Source organism: Taudactylus pleione, unplaced genomic scaffold (genome assembly GCF_031769625.1).
Source record: "Taudactylus pleione unplaced genomic scaffold, aTauple2 ptg000247l, whole genome shotgun sequence".
NCBI classification, from domain to species: domain Eukaryota; kingdom Metazoa; phylum Chordata; class Amphibia; order Anura; family Myobatrachidae; genus Taudactylus; species Taudactylus pleione.
This window is the reverse complement of record NW_028284649.1, coordinates 1,906,071-1,917,411: the sequence shown is the minus strand read 5'-3', so window position 1 is coordinate 1,917,411 and position 11,341 is coordinate 1,906,071. Positions and strand designations below refer to the sequence as shown.

The window sequence follows — 11,341 nt, the reverse complement described above, 5'->3', positions numbered from 1 at the left end:
GGCTGCAGTCTCAGTGAAGTCACAGGCTCCTAGTGAATGGATAGGCTGCATTCTCAGTGATGTCACGAGCGTAGTGAATTGCTATGTGGCATTCACAGTGATGCACTGGTTCCTAGTGACTGGATAGGCTACACTTTTAGTGATTTCACTGATTCCTAGTGATTTATGATGTATAGACAGTGATGTCACTCGCTCCTAGTGAATGGATAGGCTGCATTCTCAGTTATGTCACTGACTCCTAGTGAATGGAGGGACTGCACTTTCAATGATGTCACAGGTGTCATTTGAATGGATAGGCTGTATCAGTGATGTCACTGGTTCTTTGAGAATTGACAGGCTATGTGCCTATTAATATTGGTGCAGGCAACAAAAGGCTGCCTTCAGTAAGCATGAAACCTTTTCCTGAGGATAGGATTATTTATTACTCTCTTTTTAACACATAACGGTTGTAACGTCTTCTCAGAAGCCTTCTGTACACTACCCCAATGGCATGAAATTAGAGTACTTGAGTTGTCTTACATTTAGTACAAGCTCTTCTTAAATCCTATAATTAAAACAGTGTGGTCATTTCACAGCCTAGACATTTCGGAATAAAATGTATTATTGTGTCCTTCAGGATCTATCATCCAGGCCCCAATATTAAGACAATGAGCCATGTAAGGCAAAGACAGACTTAAGAATTTTTTTAATGAAATTGATAGTTAAAGTTTGCCTGTCTATTACACACAGTGGAAGCAGCCATGTTGTTGGTGTAATCAATATTACGAAACTCCAGCCAATGAATTTACTAGGAGCCAGTGATGTCACTAGGAGCCAGTGACATCACTGACACAGGGGACAAAAAGTAATAGTACTGGATTTCAGAGATTTTCTGGACTGGATTCTGAGAAATACTGATTTAGGGCCTGATTCAGAGCCACTCGTAAGTGGCAGCTCGTTCGCTCCGAGCGATGTTTGCCCAACTGCACATGCGTACGGATCGTTATACGCATGAGCGAACCAATCAGTGCGGCCAAAATTCATGTGCTTGCAAAATAGCGAATGCCTGCTAATTTGAGTGACAGGATGAGGCGTATGTGGGTGGTAACAGGGGAAGGTGCTTGAAAACGGGGAGTGGAGATCCGATCGCAGGCGTGCTTAAAGGTCAAAACGGGCGTTTTATGGGTGTGCATATTTAAAACAGCAGCGTCACTGACCACGTCACTGGGTTATTTTATAGCCAGAACTGCTCCCAAAATTGTGGTAGCAAAAACCAACCACAAGAATAGCGAGCAGTTCATACGCTGTTCGATGTACTCGATTAATCTAATAAATAGCGGACATGACGTAGGATGCGAGCGGACAGGGGGCGTAGTTTCCCAAAAAACGACCGCAAGTTTTGTTCGCTCGTTCAGACCTAGAGGCGTGAACAGACCGCAAACAGCGAACGGTTCATTTGAATAGCCACCCCTATTTTCTGGACGAGCGAGCGCAAATAGCGACCGGCTCTGAATCAGGCCCTAAGTCTGGAGGAAGAAGTCCTAACTACTGTATAAACTACATTTCAAACGATACTCTTAAAGGAACAAATGATACAGTAGTCCTTTAGTAGCTATACTTGTCTGCAATATCATCTACTGAGTAGTGTTATTTGCTGCATGTTTTACACAGTAAAGCAATATTAATACTATTTTGTTTGTATTACTACGAACATTTTAATTATTTATTTACACATTTTATATTTTTAATTAATACGTATTGTATTGTTTAACCTTTAATACATATTGTACTCCATTACTATTATTATTATTATTATAGTCTTAATATATATATATATATATATATATATATATATATATTATATATATATATATATATATTCATTTATTATTTTTTTGTGTTTTTATATATATGTTTTATAATCTCATAGTTGTTTATATGAAAATAAAAAATACTATTTTGCAAACAAAGGTATCCAGACTATTTTGAATCTTTGGGGTCAACTTAATTAGGAGTGAGTGGGGCGAGTTGCCATTGCAACGGTGTAGAAAGCCGGCAACGGCAGATGAACTCGCCCTTGTTACAACCTGATCATGCTATGGGGTCTACGAGTCCAGCATTACCGTAAGTGCGGCATATAGCAGCACTTACTCGCGCATAATTGAATTGACACCATAGTTTATATACTTGTTTCATTATATCAGATTATGGCACAATAAGGCTGATGGTAAATATAATTTATTTTAATAAATTCATAATAAAGTTTATGTTATATAACATGTAGTTTTTATGTCTCGCTAGCAATAGATCCGACACACATCACAGGGAGTGCTTCCATTAGGGAATCTGTCAGTTACAGGGGTCTATTTACTAAGCCTTGGATAGAGATAAAGTGAACAGAGAGATAAAGTACCAGCCAGTCAGCTCCTAACTGACATGTCACAGGGTGTGTTTGAAATGACAGGAGCTGATTGGCTTGTACTTTATCTCCAGCCAAGGGTTAGTAAATACACCCCACAGTCCCTATCATTCAAGAGCTGAGAAATATTTACCAACCCCTGCTGATACTATGATAGGATATGCTTAGGGTTATAGATTTCGTTCCTGTTCGGTATAACCCCAGGGACAAATTAAGGTGTGTGGGGGGCCCAGGGCAACTAACTTGTGGGGGCCCCAGGGCAATTAACTTGTGGGGGCCCTTACTAATGAAATTGCCTGTATGATAAGCTGGCACAGTTATTAGAAAGAATAATGTGTATATACTCCCAGCACCACAAATGTGTTAAACACCCTGTAGTACCCCCCTCGCTTGTTATGTAGCGATGTCTGTGGGCCCTCCTGTGTGCGGGGGCCCCGGGAGGACCACCCCGGCTGGCCTGTTGTTGCACTGGATATCTCTCTCTTATCTGCGTTCATTATTAGTCCATAAAATGGCTGCTCCCACTGTAATTACACTTTTAAAGCCCAGCAAACCATACAAATAATCCCCTCTTCTAAGAATAGAACAAAATAGAATATACTAGTCTGCACTGTCATAGGACACAGATGGGAAAACTTGCCCATAGTAACCAATCAGCTTCTAGCTATCATTTATCTTTACATTCTATAAAATGATTCGTAGAAGCGTATTGGCTGCTGCAGGCAAGACCTCCACTTATCCTCTGTAGAAGGTTTGGGAAACCGCCCCCTAGGAGTCTTGGAATGCTGACGTAAAGCTGGGTACACACTATGCGATCTGTCTTGTGATGTATCGTTTCGACGCAGATCGTATCGATATATCGTGCGGATATAGCATTTACGTAAAATCGCGCCTGCATACCAGTTGTTCATCGCATTCAGGGAACGATGCAAAAAACTACGCCGTTCGGCTAAATTCAGGTGGAACAATATGTTGCGCAGTCGTACACCGGATTGTGTAGTGTGTACGGCCGACGCAATATATCCTTTTATCGCGCCATGCCGCTGTTGGGTACACACATATATAATGTGACCCAGCTTTACTGTCTGTTATGTTCCCCCTGTGAATTGGTCATTTGGCCCAAGCTTCCGAATTGGCCACAGATATATGTACGTGTATTGCAAAATAGGACAGCCATCCAGTATCCGGGCGTCAGGCCGTGGGCTGTATTTCCCTGGGTATGGGCGCTGGGATTGAACCGTACATTGCCAAGTCCCATAAGAAAATATGAGGTTCCAAAGCTCAGATGTATGGGAATCATCTTACAGTTCCCATTGGATCACCATCAGGCAAAAGCATTTCACACTAGATACAACCTTCATTGCAGCAGTGATATAATTATAATATTAATTGGAGTAATTAACCAGGCACCTGTCACCCACTCCCAATGATACCAATATGTGGCTCTCGTGCACGAAACAACAGCTTTGCCATCACAAATTAAGCAACTATTGTAATGTCCTTTTTGTCCTTAGTGTATTAATTGTTTCACTGCCAGGAATATCCTAAACGTACATATAACAGGCTAAAAGGCCACATCTCCACCATTCTACATTGTAAAAAATAATCTAAAAAAAAACTACAGTCCCTCTGCCTGGGACTATTCAGGCAGTGAACATATTAACATATTAAATATTATTTTATATAATGTGTAATAAAATCTATTAAAACAGGGGAAGGGAATATTTACAGGGAAATGTTAGGCATAGTCATAGGACTTTTGCGCCTAAAACACCATTTTGCACTTTTTTCGTATAATGTCCATCCTGAAGGTAGAAGAAGCAGTATACACTTCCATAGAGGTGGTCGGTTCCTCCACGTCTTCGGAATAATGGACCATATTGCTTTGTGCTTTATGGAGAAGAATAACGCGTTTCGCATTCTCAAGGATTTTGAAGGATCTGGGGTTGGGTGAGTCCTTTATAAACAGGAATTATTCCATTAAGGTCAGCTCGAGGACAGTAGATGTACTTTGTATAATTATTGCTGAGAACTTTAATGCCCAAATCCAAGTAGGCCATAATATTATTACTGAGCTCTCCCAAAATTCCTTGTGCTTCCTCTACAGCTGCATGGGCAAGATACAATTCCTTTTGTGGTGTTTGTGGTTTTCTTGTGCTTTCTGTGAATGCGGATTTTTTTATTTTTACCTACAGTGATAAGGTATCCCATGCGGTCCTATGTTTTGGGAAGTTCAGCTGGAGGGTGTTTAGACAGGAATCTTCCTTGTAGGACACACTCAGGAAGTCAGACCATCGAAGGCTTAGTAGAAGTAGACGGAACCAGGTGGTGGTTCAGCTGTTATCAGGCCGAACTGGGTGGCGGCTTATTCAGGAGGATTCTGATTTTGGTGGAGGGTGTAGAGTTCCTAAGTACTGCCCATCTTTTCTGTATTGGGTGGAGGAGACACTTTACACTCTAACCTTTGAATTATCCAGCTTTCGATCTCCTTGTACACAGAACTTGTCACCTCTGGCAGTTCCTTGTGCAAAGCATGAAACGCGTTCTCGTAGACCTGCAGAAATAAAACGGGGGCATATGACTCCCTGCTGATACCATACATTACATAAGCTCTTCTATTTGTTCATTATGGACACTTAGGGGGAGATTAATTTAACCTTTTAAGAAAGATTAAGGGGTCTAAGTACTCGTGGCCTAATTTAAGGAGACGCCTCGCGCTCCATAGGGGTGTGCCATTTTGACCCTCAGCCAGGATCAGATCCAGGAGTAGGGTGCGATCGCTCTTCCCCATCTATCCGATTCAGCGGCAGCAACAGGAGGAGGGAGAGGGGGAGCCGCGGATATATGGGGCCCCACCCAGCCCCTTCAGCAAGCCTGGACCCAGGTAAATAGGACCCGCTCCCCCCCCTCTCGGCACCCCTGATGATACACTACTGCTGCCAGGATCCAGACAGAAGATTGACAATGTAAAAGGTCGACAGACTAAAAGTCGACATTGCAGAAGGTCAATGGCCTACAGGTTCAAATGGTTGACATAAAAATGGTCAAAATGTTTTTTAATGGTATGGTAGCATTTTTAAAATTAGGGTGAGGGTTAGGTTGCTGGAGGGGATGGTTAGGAATTAGGTTTAGACACCAGGGGTAGGGGTTAGGATTAGGGTGAAATCAAAACAAAAACAAAAAAAGTGTCAACCATGTGTATGTCGACCAGTTGAACCTGTCGACCTTTTAGTCCTGTCGACATTTTGAAGTCGACCTTTTGTATGTCTACCTTTTTGTACCCATCAACCTTTTGTCCCTGTCGACCTATTGCATGTCGACCATTTGGTGTCAATCCACTGACTGTCGACCATAACATTGTCGATCTTTTATATCGCACCCAATGCCTCGAGTGCCACGTATCTGTACGCAGCTGCTACGCTAAAATGTGTAAATGTGGCAGCCGCCTGGAGACGTAGCGAGACGCACATCTGCGTTTTTTGCGGACACTCCCCTGTTACCTTCCCCCAAACCCTCAGTGACTGTCAGTCACACTGCGAATGAACAGCGGCTGCTAGTGACTACGGTAATGGTCCTTGATGCATGCGCATTGCAACCTAGACGCATGCGCGGTTTACTGATAACCGCTCAACCCCGTAAAACATCGGAATAGAGTTCAACTGAGAATCAGGCCCCCTGGTTCGTCTATTAGAATTAACTGCGTCTCAGTTGCGCCTCTCAGGGGTTGGAGGGATTACTAGTGCGTCAGCCTCTGTGTCCAACGCTATTATTTGAGAGATGGCGATATATAATGCGATATTAATATCAACAGATAGAATCTAAAATACAGGGTTTCTATTTTGCATGAAAACCTCCAGTGCCCACAGTGATTCCAGCAGCTGGATACCATCAGCCCAAGACATAAATCCTTCTAAGAACATGGTTAGGATTCTTACACATAAAGCTTTGCAGTATAGCACAGGCTGGCCGCCTACATGTTTATACTCATTCCTTGGCCATATTCCCTGTATGTATGGGAATAGAACATTTATACTACATAAAAAGTACGAGTTGCATCTACTGCATAACAAGCCCCACACATTTATTTATCATATTGCTCAGTGTATAATAAGTAACATGACTTGTAAACCGCTGTTACTGACTTTCATTGCTGCCTTATGACTGAAGGAGAGCACTTACAAACGCTGCTCTACCACACATACATCAGCAATTATGACACAGCTGGACTTATTCAAGCATAAAGTTACAAAGTAACTATTTAACAGAGCTACAGTCTCAGTCGGTCTCTCTACTAGTAGCCCTGACTAATATAAAAGTCCTTAGCAGGCCTAAGGTTCTTAGCATTTAGTGCTGTTAATAGTACTTTTCATTCTAGAACACAGTTAAGGTTTTATGCTGCAGGCAACCTGATAAGGTTAAATGATGTATAAACCATAAGGCAACTGGAAAAAGTAATTGTCGGCATGAATAAAACAATTAGTAGGGAGGCACTTTAAGGACTACTCACAGAAACGTTAAAATTGGTGATGAATATGAGATGATAGAATTCTGACTTTGAAGGCTTAGGGGTCTATTTACTAAGCAGTGTTAGGAGACAGAGTAAAAAGTGATAAGGTGCCAGCCAATCAGCTCCCAACTGTCACATTTCAAACACAGCCTGTGAGATGACAGTTGGGAGCTGATTGGATGGCACCTTATCACTTTTCACTCTGTCTCCTAACACTGCTTAGTAAATAGACCACTTAACCACCTATATTCAGCAGGTGCAATGAGATCGTGTGTTCCCAGTCTTCTTTGTGTAATTAGTCACGGTGCACTAATAACGGACCAATCACATTTTATGCACACTGGCTTTGAACCACTGTTTAAATGGCCTTACCAGCATTCGTCAGTATACGTGTCTTTTGCAAACTAGGACGTCCCCTAGGTGAGTGGAGAAGCAGAAAAATCCTGAAATGCGCTGTGCAAAATCTTTTTGTCCTACAATCCTACTGAATGTAGTCCCCTTTACATTTTACACTAATCATTAGAGAGAGGGAATATCAGGAATGTTTTTAATACATGTGACACTTCTGTGTGTGTGTGTGTGTGTGTGTGTGTGTGTGTGTGTGTGTGTGTGTCTTTTTATTCCTAGAATTTTAACATGAAGGCGAAAAACGCGTCAAATAAAAAGTATAGCACGAGACCTCTTACTCTGAGCTGGTGCAAAATTCAGGCCATTTTGTGGAGTGGAAACACTGTCAGGAAAACTTTAGTTACCTTTAGCGTTTTGTCCTCGCTTGGAACAGTCTCCATCATAAGCTGGGAACCCCGGAAGTCGCAGAGCTTGTCTGTGGTGCCGTGTAAGAGTAAGAGAGGCAGATTGAAGTGAGGAAGAGCTTTCTCCACCCTGGTTGTAGCATTTAACAGCTGCACTGCAAAGGATACCTTCATCCCACCATGGTACACCAAGGGGTCCGAGGCATAAGAGTCCACCTAGGGGGTACAGAATTGGCATCATCTTTATTGTTGCTGGCGAGTTTTCCATTGACTGTGTTATAATAAGTCAGGAGTGAGGAAAAGCAGCTTACGCTGACGCGTGCCGTTATATATCTGCCTCATATAAGTGAGCCTAGGTTTCAATGCAACTATGGAATAATCAGACCTCATTGCAAAACCTTTAGGCCCCTCCCCTCACCAATCTGACATCATTTGAGTGTTATATCCGCGCACCTCAGCTCCATCCTAGACAAGGCCCAAGACTGCAATAGACTAATAACATGGTTTCTGATCATGCTGGTGCAAGAAGTACCGTGATTTACTCTAGCTATTATTACGATCTTGATTAGATACACAGCTATAATAACAGACAGAGGTGGTTATGCACTAAGCCTTGGAGAGAGATAAAGTGGAGAGAGAGATATAGTACCGGCCAATCAGCAAAGGCTGCTTACACACCTAAAGATTATCAGTCCAACCATCCAACTAGTTGATTGGCTGGAATGAAAATCTGGTAAGGTATGAAACCAAATGACAATCAGCAATTTGCTCCCAAAGGCCCGAAAATGAACAAATTGTTTAGATCAAACATTTAACAAACGACCATTTTCATCTGTTTTCTGGCATTTAGGAGCAAATTGCTGATCATCAGTTACTCCCATACGTTACCAGATTTTCATTCCAATCAATCAACTATTTGGATGGTTGGACAGAAAATCTTTACGTGTGTAGCCAACTTACAGGCTGTGGCCGGGATGTATTAAAGCTAAAAATGTGGTAAAACCCCAGCAACGGGGGTTTTTCAGCGTTTTCCATAATCACCAGGATGCATCGCTTCATTCGGGTGGGTAACACCACCTCCAGGCGGCACTACTGCATAGAGTCTGGCTGCATGGTGCCATTCTAGGCACCCTGCTAGCCAGATGAGGCTAGCAGAAAAAAGCTCCGAGGGCCACACCAAATGATTCCGCGGGTCTAATACGGCCCCCGGGTAGGAGGTTCCCCATCCCTGGTTTAAGGTGATTAATGCTGTGAGCTGCAGGGATGAGAAGTCTTGACCCAAAGACACTCAGCTGAGCACTGCAAAGGCGAGTGCTGTAGTTACACTGCAACATTTATATTGCAAGTATGTAAAAGTGCGCCTAGAAATGTGCTTTATTGCAGGTAAGTACAGCGCAGAATGGGCGGAGTCAGTGCTGTCCCACCTGATTAGCCGTCTGCCGCCTAACATCAGCTGCTGGCCTGAGAGTGACCTGAGGGTGGACAGAGCCAGTGGCGTGCGGTGAGGTCAGTGGCTGGGGAGGCGTTGGCTAGTATCAGAGCCAGAATTACACACATATAGTATATGGACCCGAAAGAGGTACCTTAAATCCACCATTCAATTGGCAGGTTGCATATTAATAACATACATTCCCCTGTATCTCAATAGAATTTACAGCACAGGAATACGCAAAGCCGACAGCACAATCACTAGAAATACATTCACCTGTATCTGAACAACTCAGGATTTATTGATTTTTGCAACAGGTGGTAATACTCATGTAAAGATTCTCATTTATTCCAGTTAAGACCTAACACGAAAACATATTTAAATATGTTGTCCAGGGCTTCAGTTTACCTAATAGCGGGTACGGCATCGGTGGTGCTATTAAGTTATCGGAAGACCTGGGCAACAAAATAGCCACTTAGTGAGTAGTGATAGTGAGTGTATTGAACGTATTAAACTAAACCCTCACATGCTGCCTGCCTGGGTCCTGCAGACTGACACTGACTCTCCCAGTCACAGAGTACAGCACTGACAGTGACAGCAGGATACACTCCCCGTCAGTGCTGGATCTCATGCCCAATCACATCTGCCTCACTGACAGGGGCGTGGCTTTGATGTGGGCTGAAAGCACGTCCTTGTCACTAAGGCACTCGTATAGGTGAGGCTCCTCCTGCTTTTTTTCAATGGGCTTTTACTGCCCTCGGCTTGGCCCCGCCCCCCCCCCCGCTTCATCTCCTTTACTACTCTCAGCGGGAGGCACCGTTCTCAGTGCCTCCCAAACATATTTAACTCTATTTCCACTGTATAAATGATTACAATAATATAAAGCAGATACTTATGACACAGAATGAGTCATAAGTATCTTCTTTGTATCATTTAATGCCTGCTTGCATGTCCCTGGACAGACCAGACGTACAGGTTTCTTTATTGCAGAGACTGAATTACTAAGATTGGTCCACGTGGATCTACCCAGGACAAAAAGTGACCTTAAACTGGTAGAGAGGGTAAGAGCATTCCCAGATTAATTACGTCTTATTGCCCTTACTTTCCCTTATCCTATTGCAGGATGCAATTCTCAATATCTGTTCTCCTTTCCCATAGGGCTGCACAACTGCACAGTACCACTGCTCTGTATGCCATTCTCTATATCACTTCTTGTACCCTATGCATGGACAACTTCCTGGCATCTTATCTTGTTGAATACGCAAGTCCCAGTGTAGAATTGAGTAAGTACAGACAAAGGCACAGTAACACTCCTCCTGTGCTCTATGCAAAACTAAATTACCTGTTGCATATGTATAGGCAAATGTATGGTGCAACTCCCCTTGTTGGGCACCTGATGTGATTGTGACTTGCCCTATAACTGCTTTCTATAGAACTCTGCGACATTCCGCATGGCCGACAGCTGCTCCCACCAGTGACATTACTGCGGATAGTTACCATTCATTATATGGGAGCTTTGGAATGTCGTACTTGACAATCTTATTGTAATACCCACCGCAGTAAATGTGACGCTCTAAAATACCTGTATCTCACAATGCTATAATTCCTTAAATAAAATCTCTATACAGTCATTGGTGTCACCCAGTGTGCCAAATGGGCTCCCACGTATGACAGGAGTATATCTGGCGTGCCTTTTTGGAAAGGGAGCATGGCTTCATGGCACACCCCTGGTTTCATCACTCTGCAAGCGAGCCCAGCATTCATGGAGATGCCGGGCTGCCCACAGAGACTCTTCACCTTCACCGCCTCCTCAGCAACTGGGAACCGGGCGCTGCACTATAACATCACAGTGACCGAGGAGGAGCCGACATTTTGGTGTCACCCTCTCCGCACCCCTGTAGTGAATCCACTGTATACAGTCAAAACATGTGATACTGAAGTAACGGAATCGGTATGAATGACCACCGGACGAGAGCCCGGCGGATTAAATCCCGACGCCGGCAGGCCGAACAGCGGAGAACCTGATGGAGGTGAGTAAACTACCTAACCCTCCCCTCTCCCCCCCCTAACCCTCCTTTAGGGGTGCCTAACCCTAACCTCCTCCCTTAATGCCTAACCCTAACCTCCCCCCCAGGGTGCCTAAACCTAACCCACCCTCCCCGCAACCTAAACCTAATCCTCCCGGGGGGGTGCCTAACCGTAAACTTCCCCCGGAGGTGCCTAACCCTAACCCCCCCTTCCCCTAGCCTAACCCT

General features: G+C 43.7%; 1 protein-coding gene across 3 annotated transcripts in view; it reads right to left on the bottom strand.

Moving 5' to 3' along the window:
- Nucleotides 1-2,206: 2,206 nt before the first annotated feature.
- MGLL (monoglyceride lipase) overlaps nt 2,207-11,341 on the bottom strand; it is a 61,795-nt gene continuing 52,660 nt past the window's right edge. For all 3 annotated transcript variants that reach the window (XM_088479843.1, XM_088479845.1, XM_088479844.1), the window contains exons 7-8: nt 7,658-7,873; nt 2,207-4,952 (exon numbers count right to left, since the gene is read on the bottom strand). In XM_088479843.1, coding sequence (XP_088335969.1) covers nt 4,806-4,952; nt 7,658-7,873 — 363 coding nt within the window. In that variant the 3' untranslated portion in view covers nt 2,207-4,805. The remainder of the gene's footprint in view (nt 4,953-7,657; nt 7,874-11,341) is intronic.